At 43.2% G+C, this 24,133-nt stretch overlaps 1 protein-coding gene across 14 annotated transcripts in view; it reads left to right on the top strand.

The window, feature by feature from the left end:
• Positions 1-24,133, top strand: part of ELMO1 (engulfment and cell motility 1) — a 526,731-nt gene that overhangs the window by 184,292 nt on the left and 318,306 nt on the right. For 13 of the 14 annotated variants that reach the window (XM_059171566.1, XM_059171573.1, XM_059171568.1 and 10 more), the window contains 6 exons: positions 7,058-7,209; positions 9,688-9,766; positions 14,503-14,547; positions 15,568-15,618; positions 18,630-18,752; positions 20,440-20,571. In XM_059171566.1, the coding sequence (XP_059027549.1) occupies positions 7,058-7,209; positions 9,688-9,766; positions 14,503-14,547; positions 15,568-15,618; positions 18,630-18,752; positions 20,440-20,571 (582 nt within the window). The remainder of the gene's footprint in view (positions 1-7,057; positions 7,210-9,687; positions 9,767-14,502; positions 14,548-15,567; positions 15,619-18,629; positions 18,753-20,439; positions 20,572-24,133) is intronic. The other variant, XM_059171577.1, reaches the window with a different exon arrangement.

Below are 24,133 nucleotides of genomic sequence, written 5' to 3'. Positions count from 1 at the left end.
TGTGTGTGCATTTCAGACAACAGCTGATGGGAACCCAGGGCCTTCTTAATAGACCTCTGCATTCTCTTTCCTTCTGTAAGGGCATCAAGCCAAAGGAGATGATTAATGGGAAACACTAGAAAAGTAGGCCTCTTTTTGCCTGTATTAGTCAGTGGTACAAATTGCTGAAGAGAAAAGAAACAACTCTGGATGAGAAAGCCAAGGAAATGAAAGCCGTGCGTTATAAATGCAAATAACAAATTGCGGAGGTCTGTACTTGTAGGCAAAAAGATCAAGAGAAGTAAGTTCAAATCTGAGGATACTGGGCTTTGTGGATTTTTTTATACTTAACAAAAATTTTAACTCATTCTGGATTTACGGCAGGCCTTTCTTTCCTACATCCAAATTGCCTCGCTAGTCTATTGTTAGAGCCTCTTTTGCTCTGAAAACAATGCTGTCTTGAATGAGAATTCCTTAATGTTATGTTGTGCTTTCATCTGTAGTGTAGCTCTCTCTTTAAAAGATTTTATTTATTTATTTGACATAGAAAGAGACGAGAGAGCACAGCAGGGGGGGAGTGGAAGAGGGAGAAGCAGGCTCTCTGCTGAGCAGGGAGCCCGATGTGGGACTCGATCCCAGGACGCTGGAATCATGACCTGAGCTGAAGGCAGAGGCTTCATGGACTGAGCCACCCACGCGCCCCTCCATCCACAATATCTTTTGATCTCACGGAAGTCCTTTCCAGAACAGAACAGGCTGTCTTGCTACTCCGGGCCAGGAGGCAAGGATTTAGTCAGTGGCTTAGGGAGGTTAAGTGATGGCATATGGAGTGGAGCGTCATCGATCCCATGGTTAAGGGCTCCTCCCCCCATGTCATGCACCTGTGCTTTCAAGTGGTGGAAAAAGTAACTCCTGCAGACTTGTTGAACCAGCATCGCCTCTGTTCAGCCCTCCCCGACCTCACTGGTATGGAGTTAAGTGATTTCTTCTGCTCTCCATTCTCCTTGGATCTTGTATGCCCCTGTGCTAACACTTACCACATTCTGTGGATTCTTTGTTCTTTTTACTGGCTCCCACTAGACCATGAGTCCTAGGAGGCTGGAACCACAGCTTTCCGCATGACTTTATCCTTGGGGCCTGGCACAGAGTAAGACATTAATATATTTCTGTGAAATGAGTGAATGAAATTTGTTTTGGAAGTGTTTTTTTTAAACCCTAACACTTCAAGAAGAGAAGGACTATAGTGACATTGTATTTAAATGTATTTCAAGTCAAATTTCAGTCATGAGCGGAAAGAAATGACAAAACTGTCTTTTGTTAAATGATGTGAGAAGGGATTAAGAATGACAATAATTTAATATCTAACTACTTAAGAAAATGGTTTTCACTCACTGAAATTAAATTAAAAAAATATTCAAGGAAGCAAAGACTAGCAGTCTTGGTGGTTTAAATAAAAAATTAAATATTTTCTTGAAAGGCAATACATTTAGTGAATCTCATGTTCTCGTTCTTGGTCATTCTCGTCATTCTCTTTCTTTTGCATTGCTACTTAGATCTCAGTCCCTTATGTGAATCTGAAAAGTAGTCATCAGATAATGACCTTGTAATTGATAGTTTTTGTAAGCTTAACTTTTTTATTATTCATTAGCTGATTCAAATTCAGCAGTTAGACAACCCACGAATTGTATGCATGCAACTGTCTTTTAAATGGAGCTTTATCTCGACAAAACTCAACTAGGAAATGCACTGACAAGAGATGCTTATCTCTGTGGTCCAGACTTGGCTTCCTATTAATGCTAAATTCATACCACTTTGGAGAAATATTTTTTCCCTGCCAGCCCCTGTCTTCTTCCTTACTGTCTGTTTTCTTCTGTCACATCTAGGTTCTAGTGTATGAACTTTGTCTACAATAAATGACATTGTTTCATAAACATTTTGAAACATGGAATCCCTTGATGTTAGGATCTGATGTTGCGTTTTAAAGACTTACTGCTTCAGGAGAGGGTAGGAAGGTATGGAGAAGAAAGAACAAAAAAAAAAAAAAAAGAAGAAGAAAGAAAGAAAGAAAGAAAGAAAGAAAAACAAAACAAAACAAAATAAAGCAAACACCAAAAGCCTGGAACTTTCTGTATTACGATTTGGTTTTCCCTAACCAAGTATAACCCCAGGGCCTTTTCTTGGAAGGAGGATTTCCTACACATACTTTTGCAACCTTAGTCCTGTGGGAGGGCTTAGTTTACCCCACAGTGTGCTCTGTGTTTGGACAAATAACCAGCCGGTTCAATGTAGAGACCCAGTAATTTTTACCTCTTAAAAACTTAAGAGATTGGGGCACCTGGGTGGCTCAGTGAGTTAAGCCTCTGCCTTCGGCTCAGGTCGTGATCTTGGGGTCCTGGGATCGAGCCCCGCATCAGTCTCTTTGCTCAGCAGGGATCCTGCTTCCCTCTTTCTCTGCCTACTTGTGATCTCTCACTGTCAAATAAATAAATAAAATTAAAAACAAAAACAACACTCGTGAGATTTATGGGCCGCTGCCCGGATAATTTTAAAATATGGCAATGGAGCTGCATGTTTTCTGTAGTCTTTCTACTTTGGATAGCATGGAAGAATTTTAAGATTTCATTCTAAGTTATTCTAAGAAGTGTTTACGTACTTTTAACAGTTTGTGTCTTTGATTCATGCACTGTGATGCCCCTGGGGCTTCGTAGAAGCCATGCAAATACTCCTCTAGCTTATTTAGGTAACATTTTAAAATGTCTGGAAACATGCAGAGGTAGTATATATCATTATTGCTAGCTTTTCTTCCCTCTTCTTTCTTGTGGTACAGACTTACTTTCATGCAGCTGTGCTCCTTTTAGCCTGGGTCACCTGCATCAGCCAAAAGTGTGTCATGGAGCCAGGAATAATAGAAAGACAAAGAAAGTCATTTTTTTGAGGGGGGGTGACATGGAGGGGGACAAGAGAAATTGAAATTTAACCCAAAAGTCATTAATGCTCTGTAACTATACTAACATTCATGGTTTTCAAAATAGATATAGAAAATAACATTTGATTTTTTGGAAAATTGTACGTGCACTAATAAGAAGCCCGTCCACAGTCGTTCTGTTCACTCTGTCAGCGCGGATGCCTTGGTTATTAGTATTCATTAGATGACAGTATTGGGTCATTTAAGCATCTGGCTACAACAACTGACACGTAAAGACAAGAGATAGAAGTTAGTTTAAAAATGCCACTAACGGGGTGTCTGGGCAGCTCAGTCAGTTAAGCATCTGTCTTCCACTCAGGTTATGATCCTAGGGTTCTGGGATCGAGTCCCTCATGGGGCTCCTTGCTCAGTGGGGAGCCTGCTTCTCCTTCGGGCTGCCACTCCCCCCACCACACCCCCCTGGTTGTGCTTTCTCATTCTGACAAATAAATAAATAAATAAGTCTTAAAAAAAATTCTGTGGCTAGTATTGGCCCCAGAATTGCACTTAGGTCTCTAATAATTTGCATGCCTGGCAGTACCCAGCTGTGTTCAACAAGATGCTCCGTCTGTAACCTGCTTTAGGATTGTTGAAATGATGGGTTCTTTTATATCACAAAAGAGGTGAGCTAATAGGAAAGATTATTTTTAAAGAATATTTTGATGAAGGTAAGGGATTAGTTGTATAGGAGAGAAATATATAGAAATGGCAAATGGAAATGGAACATGTATGTGGAATTCAAATATGCCCGAAATAAAGCAAAGGCCACAAACTATTTTACCAACATTGAGCAGACGCCTTGAGAACATGACTGCCAAGAATTTGTAGAGAACTTTAAAACCCGTTAGCAGAAGGTGTACTTTGTATCAGAAAACATTGAGAGTTCTGGTTATATATTTTGAGAAAGGAAATGGTATCAAAAGGATATCTGTGGAAGTAGAGGGTAAAATTGTATTAGAGGGGAATCTTGAACAAAGAAGAAGGTGGGAGAAGATGCTATCTTAGGGATCCAGGAATGAGTTGGACCCTGGGCCAGTGTTGTGCTTATACACCTGAATGCGTACCAAAGGGGAAGACATCCCAAATATGTTCACAGGAACAGAACACTAGGGACTGGGACTATGAGTCACTAATGATTATGGCAAATGTGGAAAAAGGTGATTTTTGAGAAAGGAGGATTAAAAAGACAGTGAGATTGGTTTTCACACCATTTAATTTTAGGCTTTGTTGGAATATCTGAATGGAATTATACTTATGGATTCCAAGAATAAGCAATTAATGTACTTCACAGTAAATGCCTTTTTATCTGTTTTTTTATTATTTATTTTTTATTTCCAGCATAACAGTATTCATTATTTTTGTACCACACCCAGTGCTCCATGCAATCCATGCCCTCTATAATACCCACCACCTGGTACCCCGACATCCCACCCCCCATCCCTTCAAAACGCTCAGATTGTTTTTTAGAGTCCCCCCTTCCAATTTCAGAGTCCCCCCTCAGATTGTTTTTCACCTCCTCTTCCAATTTCCCCCAACTCCCTTCTCCTCTCTTTCTCCCCATGTCCTCCATGCTGTTTGTTATGCTCCACAAATAAGTGAAACCATATGATAGTTGACTCTCTCTGCTTGACTTATTTCACTCAGCATAATCTCTTCCAGTCCCGTCCATGTTGCTACGAAAGTTGGGTATTTGTCCTTTCTGATGGAGGCATAATACTCCATAGTGTATATGGACCACATCTTCCTTATCCATTCGTCCGTTGAAGGGCATCTTGGTTCTTTCCACAATTTGGCGACCGTGGACATTGCTGCTATAAACGTTGGGGTACAGATGGCCCTTCTTTTCACGATATCTGTATCTTTGGGGTAAATACCCAGGAGTGCAATTGCAGGGTCATAGGGAAGTTCTATTTTTAATTTCTTGAGGAATCTCCACACTGTTCTCCAAAGAGGCTGCACCAACTTCCATTCCCACCAACAGAAGAAGAGGGTTCCCCTTTCTCCACATCCCCTCCAACACATGTTGTTTCCTATCTTGCTAATTTTGGCCATTCTAACTGGTGTAAGGTGATATCTCAATGTAGTTTTAATTTGAATCTCCCTTATGGCTAGTGATGATGAACATTTTTTCATGTGTCTGATAGCCATTTGTATGTCTTCATTGGAGAAGTGTTTGCTTATATCTTCTGCCCATTTTTTGATATGATTGTCTGTTTTTACTAGACTATCAGGTCCTTGAAGTTCAGCATCCTGTGCGTTTTGCTCATGTCTCTTACTTCCAGATCCCAGGACAGTGTAAGCCTGTTTGTGGCAGCCAGTCAATGCATATTATTTGGATGAGTGAGAAGAGGGTGTGAAGACTGCAGGGTGGGGGAGGGAGTTTGGTAGTTGACTGACAGGTAGAAGATTGTCTATGGACCCTTGAAAGTACATTCACTTTGGCTGAATGGGGGCAAGAAAAGGAGCATGGAAGACAACCTGAGTGCCAAGAACATCAGAAGTATTGTCAACAAACTTCTGTGTGAGTTCAGTTTTTTAAGAAGTGCCAGAACTGTGCTGGGATCATGGAAAATGGTGGAGGAGGTGTTGGTGAGGAAGTCGAGGAACTAACTTAGTTGAGCTGAACATTCTGTTTAGCAGAGGTCTAAAGAAAGTGTTAAACCGTGAGCTCAGGATGAGGGTAATTGGATTTTTGTCAGAAAAAGATGGCCTTAGCTTGGTAGGTTGGACAGAGGGGAGCAGATCGTGAGGATTAAGGCAAAGGCTTGCAGGGGACAGTAAACACATTGGAGAAGTTTATTAGCCATGAAAGGAGCTCAAGCAGCCTTTTGAGAATCTTAAAATTCTCATACTCTTCCTGTTCTTTATGTTATAAAATAGTAGCTTTTTGGGATATAATCATATTGCTATACTATACTATATTCCTTTCTGTCCTGTATTTCCCACCCCTGAGATCCAGGTGTATCTGGGGGCAGAGAGGCTGTTGGGGTCTGTGTCAGCTAGGGAGTCGTTAGCTAGAAACTAGTAGAGATGGTAACTGCAGTTGCCATGGGCACCTTTGCATTTTATCTTGTCCCAAGATGGGGGGTGGGGACGCGGATGAGGAGAAGAGGCCCGATGGGACAGCAGGAAGGAAGAAATCAGAGTCACAGGGGGTGGGGAGACGGGACGTGAGCAAATGTCAATTTGTCACGGAACCAAATTATTGAGCTTTTAAGAAAGCAGTCATTATGTTGATGTAATAACAGCCCTTTAGTGTGAGTTGTCAACAGACAGTAATAACTTTTAATGAGGCCTCTAAAATAAAACCTTTATGGTACCCATGTGTTTGGGTTACTGCGATCCATTATTCTAACCCTTATTTTCCTTCCCTCTTACTTTGTGATTTATTATGTTTGAAGCCTCCATGATTAATTCCTTAGGGAATGTATTTTAGTGCTTAAGCTATTATTTTAACTTTTAGCACTGCTAATTTAAGTGTGTTCCTATTTGCTAAATTTGAGATGAGAGGAGTTTATTTTAACCATAAGAAATTGGAAGAACAGGGGGGAGAGAGTGTTTCCATTGTGGAATACCAAGGAGAGTAGCCAGTGACTGAGGAGTTGCCAGTTGCGTTGTGTTGACAAGTGTGATTTGTGGGAGTCCCTTAAGAATGTAACAGGGTCATAATCTGAACATAAAAATCATGCATCGTGTGGGTGAAGAAGTAGCCTGGGAATGGGAGGGAATGGCTATTAGTATATATTGAAATTACCGCCTCAAAGGAGACACAGGAGTCCTTAACACTGTGTGTGTTGAAATCATCTGCCCCGAAAGCTAAAACCTGGCAGAAAAATCCCAGAAAAACCAGACAATAATTCCTTGAAGTCATCTCCTTTTTTGAACTGCTCCTTATTGAATTATAGAAATAAGATACAGAGGGTGCTTTGTAGTAATATAAGCAATTGTTGCTGACTTGATGTGTTTCTGACAGTTCTGCTGTAATTCCTGATACTTTTCATCCTGTGTCCGGTGTTTCTGAAGTGAGCTCCCGATTTCCTCAACTTACTCCCTTCTGTACTTCTGTGCTCTGTTTACTGCTGGTGGTCAGTTGTGTCCTCCTTGGCTTTTCAGATAGCGAGTTTTGTCAACAAGGCAGGCATGGACATCTCAATCCTGCAGCGGTCTTTGGCCATTTTGGAGTCAATGGTGCTCAACAGCCATGATCTCTACCAGAAGGTGGCTCAGGAGATCACTATCGGCCAACTTATTCCACATCTTCAAGGGTAAGCATGCAGTTGCCTCCTGTGGGGGAGGGGGAAGTGATTCTGGTAGACAGCTGCCATAAAGCCTTGGGAAGGGTTTTCGGTTGGTTTGATCAACCAACCGAATCCAATATGTAGATATTTTTTGATAGATTTTTGATATATATCAAAATATATATATATTGATCAAATGTGTAGAAAAGGAACCTTCATTTGGCATCTAACCACACCATGTACTATACCCATCCCCCACCACACGGATGGCATCATGACTGGGCCGCCGGTGGTGGGGGGGGGGTGGGATCCCAGGCCTGTTCTTGGTACCCTTCTGTCCCCAGTGCCTGGCTTTTCGTAGGCAATCACTTTTGATATCAGTAGAATTTTGCTTTTAACATCATAGGACAATTTGCTGTCCTAAGTTCTCAACAGCATCTTTCCTTTGTCATTAAAAATAGTGTTTTCTCTGCTATAATGAGTATTTTCATAGATAATTACGAATCTTTCAAAGCAGTCTTCCTTCTTAGGCTCAAGGTGATTATAGTGACCTTCTTTTGTCTTTTCTAATGCATGTGTTTTGTCTCTAGAGGCTTGAGCCGGAAGACAAGGCACTTAGCAGGCTGCAGGCTTCAGGGCTCTTTCCCTTCTCTCCACTCAGGCAATCAGTAAGGTTGTCCCTGCGAAGGACACCACTGGACAGAGCTTCTCAGAAATTAAAGGATGTGGAGTTGCGCGTGGGCAACAAGCCCCGTGAGGTGGCTTACACCAACAGGGAATTCATTGAAAGGATCCAGGGGGACTTTATAGACCCCAGGAACAACTTAAGTAGCCAAGCCTTGAGAAGGATAGAAAGTGTGGCTTCCTTGGAGTGGCCACAACAGGCTTTTCCTCTGCCGCACTGGCTGGCACCGGTGTGACTTGGCTCCCAGTAACTGCCATTCCTGGTCTCTCACGTCGCATTGACACGTTCTCGGGAGGAAATCGGATTGGCCTGGCTTGGGTTGGGGGTGCAGGCTGGGGATGTGCGGGAACAGTCAGTAGTTCTCCACGTACCAGAAATGTTAGAAATGTTGTGTTTATAAGGCAAACCTACTGAAGTGCGTTAGAGGTTGCCTTCATTTGGGCGGGTGGGGTGGGTGACCAGATTGTAAAATCTTAAGTCACACAAGTTGTGGATTGTGGCCTCAGGGAAAAGGAGCCCATGCTCTAAAATGATGCTTTTGTGTGAAACTGCTCTCGAAATAATACCAGTTTCACATTTCCCTGAATGTGAAGTGTATTAGCTCTACAGCCCGTGTCTTTTCTCTCAGTATCGAGGGCATACTTGTGCATTCACAGCATGCTCTGCTAGAGTGCAGGGTTTCTAATCTGGCAAGTGCCGTGTTGAGGGTTTTATATACATTAACTAATTTTACCCTAAAAGCAGCGGCTTAAAATAAGTGTGTTTTTCCCCAGTGTTCCAGATGAGGAAACTGTTTTGGGGACACCCCTCTCCAACCTTGTGCAAGGCTACACAGCCAGCCTGCGGGGCACTGGGGTTTGGATTCCATCCTCCCAAAGGCTGTGTTCTATACTCGGCCTCTTCTGAAATGATCTCCGAATGTAGCTCACGGGCTGCTCCTTGTTTTCTGCCTCGGGTCCTTCTGATTTACCATTTACCACGTGGCTTCTATGAGATTCTTGCTTCCTTTGGAATTTCTGATTTCATTTCTGTGAAAAGCAGTTTTTCAAATTTCACAAATAAAAACTGGTTCTTTTCGTTATTAAAAAAGTTTCTATTTGGAAGTAGATTTTTAGATGATGTACTAGCATTGCCATGGAGACAAAGCAGTTTCCTTTATAATAAGTCCAGGGGGGGCGCCTGGGTGGCTCAGTGGGTTAAGCCGCTGCCTTCGGCTCAGGTCATGATCTCAGGGTCCTGGGATCGAGTCCCGCATCGGGCTCTCTGCTCAGCAGGGAGCCTGCTTCCCCCCCCCTCTCTCTCTCTGCCTGCCTCTATGCCTACTTGTGATCTCTCTCTGTCAAATAAATAAATAAAATCTTAAAAAAAAAAAAAAAATAAATAAATAAATATAATAAGTCCAGGGGTATAAGGGTACCCAAGTCCAGTCCCAGATATACTTACTTCATGCATCAGACAAAATCACAGTCCCGCTCCCCCCCAACCTCATAACCACACGTACAGCTCTGGGTTCATATATTTAAGCCTATTAGAGAAGAAGGGGCGGGCCGGCTAACCACCCGGACTTCCTGCGTGATCTCCGCTGAGCCGTGTATCGTCAAGCTAGTAATAATAATGCCCCCCCCTGCCCCCGCAATGGTGTGTCCTTCCTTATGATGGTTGAAATATGTTCTCTCTCAGTTGCCAACTGCATTGTCTGGGCCATATCTTTCTCTTTCATTTTTTTTTTTTTTTTTTTGTGGGGGAGATCATGACCCTTATCACGGTCTGACTCAGAGGTAGCCTATTCTGACTTTCTGTATTGTTCCGGGTCTTTACAGGACAGATCAAGAAATCCAAACCTATACCATTGCAGTGATTAATGCACTATTCCTGAAGGCCCCTGATGAGAGAAGGCAGGTAAGTTGCATTTCTTTGGTCCTAAGACTGTACTCGGGGCTGGCAAATTTGGGGGCAGAGAGTGCCCTCTCCTTCCCATCCTGGGGACTCCCCACTGCCCGGCAGCTTGGCTGGCCAGCCTGGAGTCATTCACAGATGGAGTGGGAAGAAGGTGGAGATGCGTAAGCCCTTGTCCTAGGAAGAATGCTAGGAATGTTCCAGCGGTAGAGCCCTTGCATCAAAGGAAACCCAACATAGGAGCTCGAAACATTAAAAGATGAAAACCTTGCTGCTTTGGGGGCAGCAGAGGTAGAAGCCCTGAGATCTTCTGTCATGCCATTGAATGCTCCCTGGGGCAAGGGAGGTATTGTCCCTATTTTCCTGATGAATACAGTGAGACCCCGAGAGGTGTCCTGCATTGCCCACAGAAGTTTAGATGGAAAGGACAGGAGGAGGACCACACAGTTCGCTGCCCCTGGTTGAGATAATTATTCCTAAGTCAGAGAGGGTCTTTGCTCCATGATATTTCTGTTGTCCATATCTGTATGTGGGGAGAGGAGTGATCAACCCATTTCCCTTTCTCTGTGCACACAAGGGAACCCCTTAAATGTACCCATGTGAAACCCATCCTTTGGTACTCTCCTTTGTCTGTGACTCTGTGGTTCTTCTGCGGTGAGGTAAAGGATCTTTGTAGAGGGGGTATAGAAGAAGTAGAATTTTGTATGTCTTGGAATATAGCTTGCCCTTCAAAGTCCGTTCATTTTTTTTTTTTTCATCAACATAGCATAGACCATGTACCTTGGTCACACAATTCACTTCATTTAAAAACTGGGTGGAAATATGAGATCTTCCAACCAGTAGAAAGTGTACTGGGAGCTCTGTGACAGTTACCACTAAATCGTTTTAGAAGAATTTAGAAGCTAGCATGCTACTGAACCCTGAACACTCGAGAAGTCTTTTTTTTGTTGTTTTGTTTTGTTTTATTATATCATCGCCAAGGATTTTAAACCTCAGTGACTAAATGTGAGGGTTTCTGGTTTGTTTTCCATTCAGAATTGTTTGCTCATTCCTGGGGCTATGTCTGCACGAATGGAGTGACTTTATTGTTTCCTGTGTATTGGGTTGTGTCTCCTCCGGAGCCAGGAGATGCGGGCCCTCCCTAAGCCTTATGCTCCAGGCTGGATTTTTAAGTATGGTTTTGCAGGTCAAATCCTAGGTGGGTCTGTTTTTTGTTTTGTTTTTTAAGATTTTTATTTATTTGTTTGACAGAGAGAAAATAAGCAGGCAAAGTGGCAGGCAGGGAGAGAGGGGGAAGCAGGCTCCCTGCTGAGCAAGAGCCTGATGCAGGGCTTGAACCCAGGACCCTGAGATCATGACCTGAGCTGAAGGCAGAGGCTTAACCCACTGAGCCACCCAGGCACCCTGGGTCTGTTCTTTTTATATCTAAATCTAAATGCTGGCCTCATGATAACTTCCAGCAGCCCAGCAAACTGCCCGACAGCAGGCTCATATGCTTGCACTCCTGACATAGCCCTGGAGAAGCTTGATCCTCCTTCTGCTGGCGGGACCAAGGACACCTGGCTGAAATGGTAGCTGCCATCTGGTCTGACCTCATGGGCTTTTTCTTTCGCTTATGAAGAGCTTGGATTAGAGGAAACAAAAACCCATGCCCACCCCAGTTGCTATGATTTGGATCCCTGGATCTAGACATCAGTAAGATACGTACACTTTGCCTCTGCCTCTTACACCAAGAACTACTGTTAATCTACTGAGTTAGTTTCGCACGACCATGGAGAAATCGAGAGCCAGATGTCAATCTGTGCTGACTCCAGAGTAACGATCCCCGTGAAATATAATGGCATATCAGTAGAACATTAGGTTTGGATTCTGTGAATCAAAATTTTTTTAAAAAGATTTTATTTATTTATTTGACAGAGAGAGATCATAGGTAGGCAGAGAGGCAGGCAGAGAGAGAAAGGAGGAAGCAGGCTCCCCGCTGAGGAGAGAACCCGATGCAGGACTCCATCCCAGGACCCCAGGATTATGACCTGAGCTGAAGGCAGAGGCTTTAACCCACTGAGCCATGCAGGTGCCCCTTAAAATTTATTTTTTGAAAATTAGAAAATATCTGACTGAGATGACACCAATTGGCAGTCTACTGCTGTAAAGATAATAAATCACAAAGGATAGTTTAATAACATTGGGTAATTTAGGAGAACAACTAAGAAAGATGAGGTGTCTGTAATCATACAGCAGCATATCTAGACTCTAATTTAGCCTTTGAAATAAAAATAGCAACAACACAGAAAATTAACTTGAACTTTCTAAATTGTGTTGTATTAAAGATGAATCAGTGCCTATTGTTTGTCAAGACAAGGAGTATTTTGATTTTTAATTTAAAAAATATTTTTCAGTGAGTTAAGCGAGAGCTGGCTCTAAAAAACTGATTTCAAGTTCATACTGAAGAAAAGTTTGATGTTATTTTCTGAAGGTTCGTGGAACCTGCAAAGCAGAAGACCACGCTAACTGGGGCTGTCATGTGGGTTATATCCTGTGTTGTCACCAGCTTTTCTTGTGGAAAATTAAACGTTCTGAATTTGGGGGGTAAAGAGGAAAATTTACCAAAGCCTGCCGTCCATGATGATACTCAGAGTTTGCCTGTGCCAAGCTCAGTGTTCAGTGCTTTGTGCCTTATTTCAATTTATTCTTCTATCACTGGAAAGCCTTATTTTGCCTCTTTTCAAAAGTGGAAATTGAGAGCCTGAGGGAGTAAGGAAGGGAAGGAGCCACTCAGAGTCCCGCCTAGGCCTTGCTGTGCTCTGGGAGCACCCCATGGTCCGGGAGGCGTCACCCAGAGAATTCTCTGGTATTTGCTGAGTGAAGAACTCCCTGGAGCCTGAAAGACACGAAGCCCGTTTTCTCACTCCAATTAGATTAAAACACAATCTAAACATTTATTTATTGGATTTATAGGAACAGCTTTGTTTATTTATTTATTTTTTTAAAGCCCAAGGACATTGGATAAATTCCACTTCAGTGAAAAAATTTCATTTGTTTCAACTTCTCTTCCTGACTCTGGGCCAGGCACCATTGGTAGGACTCCATTTATCTGGGTTTTTCTTTATTTTTCAAAATGTATGAAATGAAGTTGGACGGATGGACTTGAAACACCTATTTCTGCTTTTACTGAAGAAAAATACCACCCTGGTCAGTTATTTTTACTTGGGAGGCAGGCTGGAGGGATAGTTCTGTTTTGCATTCACTCAGTGGGCCTTACTGAGAGAGCGTGGGGTTTGTAGAGGGACAGGTGTGTTGAGGGCTGGGGTAGAACTTCCTGCTTTGCTTCCACTTCCACTTCCAAGCTCCACTGGGGGCTTTCCGGCAAGTGAGTGGAGCGGAACGTCCTGCTTCCCTGCCTCCTGGATGTGGGACATTCTCCCTTTTTCCGCACAAATGAAGGGAGGAGTGTTTGTTTTGCAGAGATGGGGCAAATGGATCCTTTCCCTCACAACTCCTTGCCATTATATTACTGTTCTCATGGCAAGCATGTTGGTGAGGTCCCTTCCAAATTTCTCTACATGTATGTATGATTTTCAAAAGCATTATTAAAAAACCTTTTTGCAAGTTAAAAGATTTGGTGGTAAACTCAGAAAATACAGATTCAGAGGAGGAAGTTTGAAAGACTCCTCTAAGTGCATGCCCCAAGCAGAGAACCCTCGTGGTAAGTCACATTGCGTGGCCCCGGTTTGTTCTGGCCAAAGACCGACCTACATAACTTTCTTCACTGGGTGGACCTATACTACTTGCACTGTTTAGCCTTTTTTTTTTTTTTTTTTTTTTTTTTTTTTTTACTGCATTTAAAACTAAACAAGATTTTGTGAATATCTTTCCATGTCAATATCCCTATATCCATATTTAAATCTATCTATACTTTTATGCCATCTCGATGGTATAAAATATTCTCCATGGAGCCTCAAGTTTACTCAGACTGTTTTCTCATATTGAACACCAACAAATTCATGATGTACACAAGGATTTTTCTATTTTCTCTCTGACCAAGCTTCTGTGTTTCTTAGGAGGGTAGTAGAAATGACTCTCTGATTTTCCACCAAACATTTACTGTCTGCTCTGTGTTAGACAGAGTGCTCTGGGCACAGGAACACAAAGAGGAAAAGGACAGTCTCTGTGCCCCTAAGGTAACCGTGGTCTTACGAAGAAGAGAAACCATGTTAAAGATAATTATGACAATTGCCGTACATATTGGAACTATATTATCCCTTCTAACTTATTTTAAAATTCCAAAACTCAATAGGCTAAAATAGGCACGGAGAATATTTTTCTTTTTCCTTTTGTTTTATGTGCCAGGCAGTAATTTCATTTTTTATAAAAGAAAATAAATGAAAAGATCCATAGGATCCTTTGGGCCCTCTGTTTTTCATCGGGTCTGGGAGAAAAAGTGGACCTTTCTATTCGCTCTCAGAAGCAAGCCCCACTTTCTGGGGACCATGGAAAGACAGGTTCCTTCCAGATTGCCATTTCCCTTATTTCTGAATGCATCATTGTCCTTGCTTTCCTGTTGTCAGCAGAGTGGAAGGTGTCTTGAAACACCTCACGATATCTATGCACTTTTCTCCCCCAGGCAGTGGGTGAGCAGGGGTGTTAACATCAAGTTGTAACCGCTAACAGAGTGCTCTGAATTTCCATCCCTTCTTCTCTCCTGCTTGCTCTCCTTTCTGTGGTGGCGATGGCGCCCTTAGGTTGGTGTAGAGAGCAGTGTTGACATCCTTGATTGTCCTCTGACTGTAAGTCCCCACCTTCTGCTCCTGCCCCGACCTGCCTGCGTGTCCCCCCCTCGCACTTCCCACCCGCGTGTCTGGGCTCTCCTTGCTTCCTGCGAGTTTATTTTCGCCGTGATTGAATTCATGGTTGTGGTTTCGAATCACAGCCTAGTTTCTTCTCTACTCAGGAAGAGCAGCAACTGTAACTCTAAAATCCAGCCCCTCCCCACCAAAAGAACACTCAAGTGCCTTCCTGAATATGAGCAGTATTTTTTTCCACTAGCTTACAATGTTTGCACCAAGGTTGTACCCAACTTGATAATTTCAGCTTCATATCTAGGGCTCGATATTTAGAAAGAGTATCTGTGAATCATTTCTTTTACTAAAGTCACCTGCAAATCCTCTGTGCTAGGCGGGCCAAAGCCCCAAACACAACTTACAGAAATGAGTCCTAGCAATGTGGAGTGTGGACTCTTGGAGTCCCTGCTCCATATTTGTCCCTTCCGAAAGCAACACACAGTTGACTTGTATAGACTATTTTCAAGCCCTGGGGTATGTACCACTCATGCTTTGGTTTTGCACAAATTAAGATGATGTGGCTCTTGGAAGACTTGATGACTTAAAGTGATGGTGCTCCAACACTGTGGGACTCCTTGGTGCAGGCACATTTCCTAGTAAACCTCTCTGCACATGTATAGTCTAAGAAAAGCAGGTGAGCCTTTTGAATGGAGAACCATTGCCTTTATCCAGAGTATTTGCTTTTTATTCCATGCTCACTTTTTCCTGCAAGAAGGAAATTCCTAAAACAACGAGAAGTTTGCGGGTGTCAGATTTCCTTCCTTTGCTTTTGGACCAGGCTCTGTTGTCTAAACAGAATATTCAAAGAGCAATTTGAATACTTCTGCCTGTTGGAGTCTGTTGTTCCATAAGAAATACTGCTGATATTCAGTTAGGTAGCACCCCCCAGGATAAAGTCTTTTGAGGCCATGTTGAACTGTGTTTTTCTAACCTAAGGTTTTGTGTGGGTGTGTTTTTCATCAACAGGAGATGGCGAATATTTTGGCTCAGAAGCAACTGCGTTCCATCATTTTAACAGTGAGTACCCGTGCGGTGTGACCACCTTGTTGGGCAGGAATGGCTTGGGGCATTCATTTATCTCCCCTTGCGGCTTCAGTTTGTGGTTGGTTCTGTGACTTGCTTCTGTGACGAGCAGTAGTAACTAGCAAGGAGGAAGAAGTGTGCTTTTGGAATTGGAATGAACGAGGCTTTCCCACAGAAACCGTCTCATAGGATTGGAAGGAGGGGTGTCTGGAACTGCCCTGGGAAGACATTCTGGGAGGAAGGAGTAGTAATCTCTCCCAGTGGGCCAGGTTTATTACACTCACTGTCACTTTATTTTCTAATTTTTTAAAGATTTTATTTATTTATTTATTTATTTGAGAGAGAGAACATGAGGAAGAGAGAGAGCACAGGCTGGGGAGAAGCAGATTCTCTGCTGAGCAGGGAGCCAGATGTGGGACTCAATTCCAGGACCCTGGGATCATGATCTGAGCCGAAGGCGGATGCTTAATGGACTGAGCCACCCAGGCACCCCCCTCAACATCACCTTAGCTTTGCATTTAGGAAACCAGGGGCTCTATGACTAAAAAAATCCACTGGTGTGAGCTTACACTGCTTTTAATGAGGAAGCTAACTGGAGGCCTGTCAGACTCTGACAGAGGCTCTGAAATTCTGACCATCATTTCCCTGGGCCCCTTTGCAAGAGACAGACAGAAAAGACATACCAGTGGAACCCACTGGTTAACTGCCATGTGCAAATGACCTGAAATGTCAGTGGAAAAGAAGTCCAGCATTTTATGCGGTGAATGTTTAGAAATAAATCAAATGGCATGATTTCCTGAGGCCTTACCCGCTATTTGACTTTAACCAAAGACTGAAAAGAAGCACGTGTGATTGATTCCCAGCTTACCAAAGAGGCAATTTCTATTTCTGTGATTTCAAAGAGGAGTTCCACTAGCTTACAATCACACACACATACACGCACACATGCACACACGCGTGCACACACACACACAAACATTCCAATGCAGTGAGGCCGTTGAAAATTAAAAACCTTATGAGGGCAAACATAATACATATTCTAGAATCCAAAGCCAATAGCCATGACTACAATTTGTCATCGAGTTTGATTTTGAACTTCCTGGCTGACAAGGATAAAAAGAAACATATGAGTGTAATTTTCGTTGCTTGATAAAAGAGGTACCCTGGTTCTTCAGGGATGACATCCTTCTCCCCCTGGACCTGGGCTATGAAGTAGGTGTTGGTAGAGCATCCGGATAGATTCTTGGTCCAAGAAGGGTTTGGTAGAAGTTGCAGGAGGATTCAAAGCACGGTTAATCGTTATCGTGGTTCTTAGCGTGAGCAGAAAGCACAGTATTCGAGCGTGGTTCAGTGACATGGGACAGGAAGCATGGTCCTGTTCCTGTGGGACAGGAAGAGGGTGGAAAGACGAAGGGTGAGAGATGTTACGCTAAGGTCCGAGCCTGCAGTTCCTACCTGGGTGTGGCGGCCGGAGTTGGAATGTTGGGAGAGGGGCCAGGTGGAATGGCTGTAGCCCCCGTGCCTAGAAGATCAGATGGCTTCCATGGGACTTCTCCTCTGAGACTTCGAAGGCTGGAAGTTCCAGGCTGCTATCCTCAGTCAGAAACTTGGGGTGAGGATACTTTTGAGTTGCTAATAAAATAGATGGCCTATACACACCTTGGATACGAAACATATACTCTGAATTAACGTTCTGTTCTGAAATTGGGAGGATATGGCGTTTTATGCCATTCGCCATATCACCGCTGAGCTTCCCACCTCCATCAGCCCCGCTCCCTTGGCTCAGTGACTTTTTTTCCGTTTCTCATTCTTCTCCTCACCCCTCTTCCTCTTCCTCCTTCTTCTTATTTATTTATTTATTTGCTTATTTATTTGAAAGAGATCCCAAGTAGGCAGAGAGGCAGGCAGAGAGAGAGAGAGGAAGGGAAGCAGGCTCCTTGCTAAGTAGAGAGCCTGATGCAGGGCTCCATCCCAGGACTCTGGGATCATGACCTGAGCCGAAGGCAGAGGCTTTAACCCACTGAGCCATCCAGGTGCCCCCTCTCCTCCTCCTTTAACTGGCTCTTTTGACATGGTACTCAGAGCCGGGGTGTGGAGTCCAAGTGCATGCTGGCTTTGGGACACCTCGAGAAAGTTCTTTCAGACGGCAGGATGTGGTTGGGTATAGCACATTCAAACTATCACATTGACTCGTCCTTGGCGTTTTTAAGGCAAAACCTTGGTCTCTGCTAGAGGGGACGTATGTTAGGCCAACTGTTCAGTCTCCTTTCTGACCTCGCTCCGGGGGGGCAAAGGCCCCCATGTCTAGTCTCCTGCCATTTCTTTTCTATTTGTTCCATTTTGGTTCTGTTTCTAAGGGGAAGGGTCATTTTGTTTTTCATTTAATTGTTAGCAGGAGAGCAAAGTTGTGCACATGAATTAGCTCATTGCCTGTGGTGGTGGTGTTCTCTGGCTAGTTGCCACGGTGAATGAACTGCAGGCCTGATTCATACTTTGCTTTCTTTTGTGTTGCTTCTAAAACATTTCTCCACCTAGATGCTGGATCACCTGTTGGAGACAGTTATAGGGTAAGAGGATGGCAAAGTTGCTGACAACACATACACACGATTTGTTCCTCTGCTGCGTGCAAGGAAGGCTTCTGTTGTAGAATTCCACAGCTCTCTTCAGGATGCTCTCATGTCAGGCACACTTTTTTGGTTTATAGAGCTGCAGTCACCCGTGCATTTCCAATGCCTTTCTTCTGCTCCCTGCTGCACAGAGCAGGTCTTTACCTGGATTCTGGCCTAACCATCAGGAACTTTATTGGGCCCTGGAATAGAAAGGAAAGCTCCAAGTTCACCCACATCCTCACCTTTCTTCTGAAGGGTGGTCCCACAGACCTACATTTCCCGGGCCTCCAAGTGAAGACTTCTGGGGTTCTTCTTGACATAATGACAGAGGTTAATTGCTGTTGGCTTTTTCTTCCTTTAAAAAAAAAAATCATTATTTCTGAACCATCTCCCCAGCATGTCATCCGAGCTCAGAGAGCCATCAACAATGAAATGGCACACCAGCTGTACGTGCTTCAGGTGCTTACTTTTAACCTTCTGGAAGACAGGATGATGACCAAGATGGACCCCCAGGACCAGGTGAGTGCCAACGAGACAGCAGCAAAAGCACATAGGGGAGAGAAAGTGGTTATTAAAGATCTTTTATTGGACTACTACCAAACCAGGAATTTGTAGATGATGATACTGTTTTATTATCATCTTAAAACTTGGGGGGGGCTATATATATATATATATATATATATATATATATATATATATATTCATTTTAAGATTTAAAAAAAAAATTATTTGAGAAAGAGAGCACATGAGCAGGGGAAGGGGCAGAGGGAGAAGCAGAATCTCTACTGATTAGGGAGCTTCATTCAAGGCCCGATCCCTGGATCCTGAGATCATGACCTGAGCTGAAGTCAGACCCTTAATGGACATACCCCAGAACTTGGTGGGGGTGGATTTGTTTAAAATTTAGGTGAACTTGGGCTCAGAGAACAAAGCAGATGGGATTATTTCATTATACATCAAATACATGCATATTTTTCCTTTGTTGGATAAGAAAGCCTAATGTCACATGGCCATGAATCTTGGCCCTTGGTCCCAATACCTGCGATGGTAATGTCTTTGGAGTCAAGTTCCCAGACAACTCAGGCCATCTAGTTGCCCTGTGTGATCCTGATACAGCTGGAGGAATTAATTTCCATTCTCCAGTGCTCAGTGCTGAGAAGCGGGAGGGGGGGGGCGTTCCTAGGTTACACCTGATTTCTGGGCTTGCGTTTGTGTCAGTTGGCTATTGTTTTAATTCTCTGTAGGCCTCTGGTGGTTGTGTGTGAAAGGTTATGCCTCCATCCAGAAGGCTTTGGGGGAACTTTAGTGTGTGAGGACAGACTGAGAGGAAACAGCTGGGGGCCGTGCCGTAACCCATTTTCAACTTAAGCAGTGCTGCAGCTTTGGAAAGGAAAACACTCATTACTGGCACGTGAGGGCCTGATCTATCGCAGATGTGAGCCCCACGTGGGGAGTGTGTAACTGCCGCAGCCCTGCGTCCATGGCACGAGGCCACGCGATTAAGAATGATGGAGAGGCTTGGAGAGGCTGTCCAGCGTGCCCCGGACTTTGGCAAGGCCAAGTGTAATCATCCCAGAGAGAGGAGACTGTCAGCTTACCACTTCTAGTGACGGAAGGCCTTGCATCTTAATGTGGAACGGCCCTCCCCATTTGGAAATGCTTCCTTCTATTTATTGAAAACATATATACATATATATATGTATATATATATATATATTTTTTTTTTCTTATTGTGGTAAAATAGACGTAGCCAAATATTTACCATTGTAGCCATTTTTAAGGGTTTATTTCCACGTAGTCACTTCTTATTGGTGGTAGAGATCCCTTGTCACTTGAACGCTGTTTGTAAAACCTGCACGTGCCTCTCACTTGGGCTCGACCAGTGTGGAAAACCCCAGACCTAAGACTTCCATCATTTTTGGGACACCAATTTGAACTTCTAGGTAATTGACCGAAGTATTCCAAACGACGTGGCCGTGAGGATAACCGTGGGATGAAGCCAGGGCTGACCAGCTGACCAGCAGGCTGACCAGAGGGGCGGGGGAATGATGCGGAGCCCTAACTTGGGACATCCGTTGTCTTTCATCTGTTTTTCTTCGGCCTGAAAGCCGTGATTCGTTTAGATCCTGGGGAAAGAGGGAGTATCTGTAATATCACACAGTGAAAGCAGCTCTTCCCTCCTCTTTTTTCTCCCGAACGCCTTCAGGCTCAGAGGGACATCATATTTGAACTTCGAAGAATCGCTTTTGATGCAGAGTCTGAACCTAATAACAGCAGTGGCAGCATGGAGAAACGCAAGTCCATGTACACCCGGGATTATAAAAAACTTGGCTTCATTGTAAGTAAGCTATCTCCAGTAAGCGCTCTCCTTCCAACATCAGGGGTCTGACCTCAGCCGCAGAAACCGATGTCTCCTCCAAGCGTGTGGTCCTCTAGCGCCTCGCGGAATAGTTTCCACATTTTCCAGATGTTTCGCTGGTTTCAACAGGATCCCGTGAAAATTTCTTCTGGCTGCAGTGCAGCGGAATAGCTTGCCTAAGTGTGACTAATACGGAGTTTGTTTATTCAGTTTTGATTAAGTGTAGTGAGCCCGGAATGCATGTAGATTTCATTAACTCTGCATCACAAGATGCTTCAGGTTCTATTTGAAATAAATGGGCGATGGCAACTGCGGGATAGATGTTATTATTGGGTTAGTGTTTGGATCACTGACATACATGGCTTTCCTATCAAAATCACATTGAGGGTCTCCTGAAACGTAGTCACGATGAGATTTACGCAATTTGTCCTTTCCTGAAAGTTTTGTCTTGTTACGGATGTTAGTAAGACAGCTCCTTGATTTCCTTTTTTTCAGTTTGCAAATCAGAACACTGCTTGTCCTGAACGTAATCTGTTGTTTTGTTTCTACTTGGGTTCCGATCTGGACTTTATCACCATGACATTTCTTCCGTGACTTTGAGCTAATGAATGTCAGCATCTGAGGGTGTAAAATTAGGTTTCCATTTTGGCTGGCATCTTAAGTGGCCAAAAATGAGATTTTGGCTTCAGTGATTAGAAATCATTAGGCATTACTTTGTCATTTCAAACACACTCTTCTTTAGTACACACACAAATATTAATCTTTATGTATATATGTATCACGCTTTGTATGTTATTTGGGAAACCCTGTCTTTCATGGGGATCGTCTTTGGAAATGTTTCCATATTAACATGTATTGTTTCCCATTACTGAGGAGTTTTTCATTTTTGGGATGGACTATAGTGTATGTAACCAAACCCTCTTGCTATTTGCTATCAGTATTTGAAAGTTACCATAAGTCTGAAACTGACTTCTTTGCCGCCCAGTATTTACGTGTATCCATGATCATGTTATTTGGATAAATTTGTGGCATTTATTTTTTAAGGTTGTTGATATTTACCAATTTGTTTTCCACACTGAGTCATTTCCACTTTAGCCCAGTGGATCAGAGTGACTATTTTTTTTTTTTTTAATCTATCCAATGTTTCCTAAAGTTAAAAAAAAAGTCTGATTATTTATTGTTATAAGTAGATAGTCTTTTTTTTTTTGTAGATAGTCTTAATATGTCTTTTCTAATAAGAATACTTGTCAAATGTATTCTGCTTTACAACTTACTTTATAGAGGAACTGTGATATCATTCTTATATCATCATATCTTGTATTTTGACATTCCATTTACATTTTTTGAAAAATTTTAGCAGGAAGTGTCATGGCCAAGAGGCCAGGTAAGAGCTCCCTGTACTTGAAGTGTATTGGTGGTCAAGGCTAACAGGCGGTCCCTGCCCTGCTGTCACCCACCTGTGTATTAGCAGTTACTGGGGATATAGCTGAGGAGTGTGCACGCGGCTCACGTCCTACCTCCCCACCCATTTTTTTCCCCGGGTTTTACTTTTGTGTCTTGAATGAGGCCTGTCCAAATCACTTGCGAAGCTTTGCAAAATCACCCAATCTCTCTTGCCATCCAGTCATATCAAAATGACCTGGGAAGAGATCAAGGCATGTGTATTTCAAAATGCTCCCAATTGATTCTGATACTCCGTCCCAGTGGAGAGCCTGGGTATAGGCTGTGCTCGAGTTACTCCCGTTTGATTGCCTTCCTCCGCTACCACCTGGATTTCCAGTGCATTTGAACTGTGTAGAAAACACAGAGCTCTGGTTCTTGATCCATAGTGCCTCCAGGCTCACTCTGCCTCTCTGCCCCACGTCCTAGTCGGGGACGATTGGATCCCCAAATGCACAGTGTCATTTCTCCTTCTGGCTGTGTGCCTGAAGGGTGGAGGGGAGAGGAGACATTGGGGGAAGAACACTTGCTGGGATTCAGATTATTACAGGTTCCTGGGATTATTACAGATCCCTAGGAATGGTATATGTAATGGGGGTCGGAGGTATGAAACATCTCCCTTTTTATTTTCATGTTCTAGGTGAGGTCATCAGAATATTTCATGAGCCAAAGTCGGAGTGACTTTTCTCAGGGTAGCTCCATCTGTGTTATTGTGGTGTTCATTCCTTCCACAGCTGACAAATAGAGTGTATCTCTGTCTTAGTTTTCAGTGTCTGCTGAGCGTTCTGCTTCAAGTAGTTTAGGAAGAACAATGTATTTTTTAACTGAAAGCCAATTTGATGTGGTTTTAAGGCTTTAGCTCTTATGTGGCCTCCTTTCAAAGGACTTGAAAAGTCATTTTAGAAAAAGCAAAGATCTGGAACCTAGAATAACCAAAAAGAGAGAGTGTTGGTTTCCTTTATTTTTCCATGGTTCTTTTTTTAGTTTTCTGTTTTAGTCCTTCCCCTGAAATTTCTTCCAAGCCATGAGCTTGCATCAGAAGAGTTGAGAAATTGGAATGACTAGTTAGTAATGATTTCTAATGGTGGAAAATTTCCTACAGCCTTGAGGAGCAGAGATACTTTTGAATGCCCAGTCAGCCCAAAACAGACAAGCCTTGGTGAATGGAATCACGGGCTCGTTGCGCCACCTAGAGACCATCGTGCAAAAATGCTGGAAGCCGGCCGTAAAATCTCTAGATGTTGTAAGCTACCCGGATGCAGAATTCTCTTTGTGCTTCTGAAAGAGGAATAATCTTGCCTATTCCCTTAATGAACTCCTTCCTGTTGCCTCCTTTAGGAGCAATTAAGGTTTGGATAATCTTTTGGTTCTCGTTGAAAAGAAGTTTAATTCATAAGACGCAGATTGTTCTTTCTCATTTCCCGTCTTCCAAGTAGGAAGTGCCTAGGAGATGTTAAATGACAGGTTTTTGGAGTCGAGTAGGCCTAGATTTTAATTCTATCTTTCCTGGTTACCAGCTGTTGGACCAGCCGGCCTGTTGTTGAACCTGTTTGGGCAGCAGGTTCCTCAGTTGTGCAGCTGTTTGTCTATTTTAAGGTCTTCAGAATGTCATCAAAGATCATCTGATAGTGCTTCCCTTCTTTGCTTTTTGGAGAAAACATATCATGGAAATCACGGGCAACCTCTTCAGTTTTCCAAAGTAGAAGGGACAGTTGCTCCAACAAGGCAAGAAGAGCAGTTGTTAAAGGATAAAAAAGCACAACACCTTTGAGAAGGCAGATGGCCTTACATTCCTTCCCAGCACAGCCTCCCGACAGCGCAGATTCTTCTGATGAAATAATTCTGAAATCTCAATTTAAAGCAGCTAAATGGTGTATTACGGTTTGTCATAACACAGAAAAGCACCTGCTTCTAAAACAAAGCTGCTTAATCTTCTAAGATCTCTCAGTTAATGATTCTCTAGTTGCAGAATGGACTTGCAGGTGCCCAGGCGGGAGGAGGGGTCCGGGTTATCTGGGATGATGCTGTTCTTATTAAAAATAAGAGGGTGGGGATGCAGGTAGTTCTCAAGGCACTGGAAGGCAGATTTCCTTATTTAGAA

This window comes from Mustela lutreola, chromosome 4 (assembly GCF_030435805.1).
Source record: "Mustela lutreola isolate mMusLut2 chromosome 4, mMusLut2.pri, whole genome shotgun sequence".
In the NCBI taxonomy this organism is placed as follows: domain Eukaryota; kingdom Metazoa; phylum Chordata; class Mammalia; order Carnivora; family Mustelidae; genus Mustela; species Mustela lutreola.
Note: the sequence above shows the minus strand (reverse complement) of the source record. Positions and strands in the feature narration are given on the sequence as shown.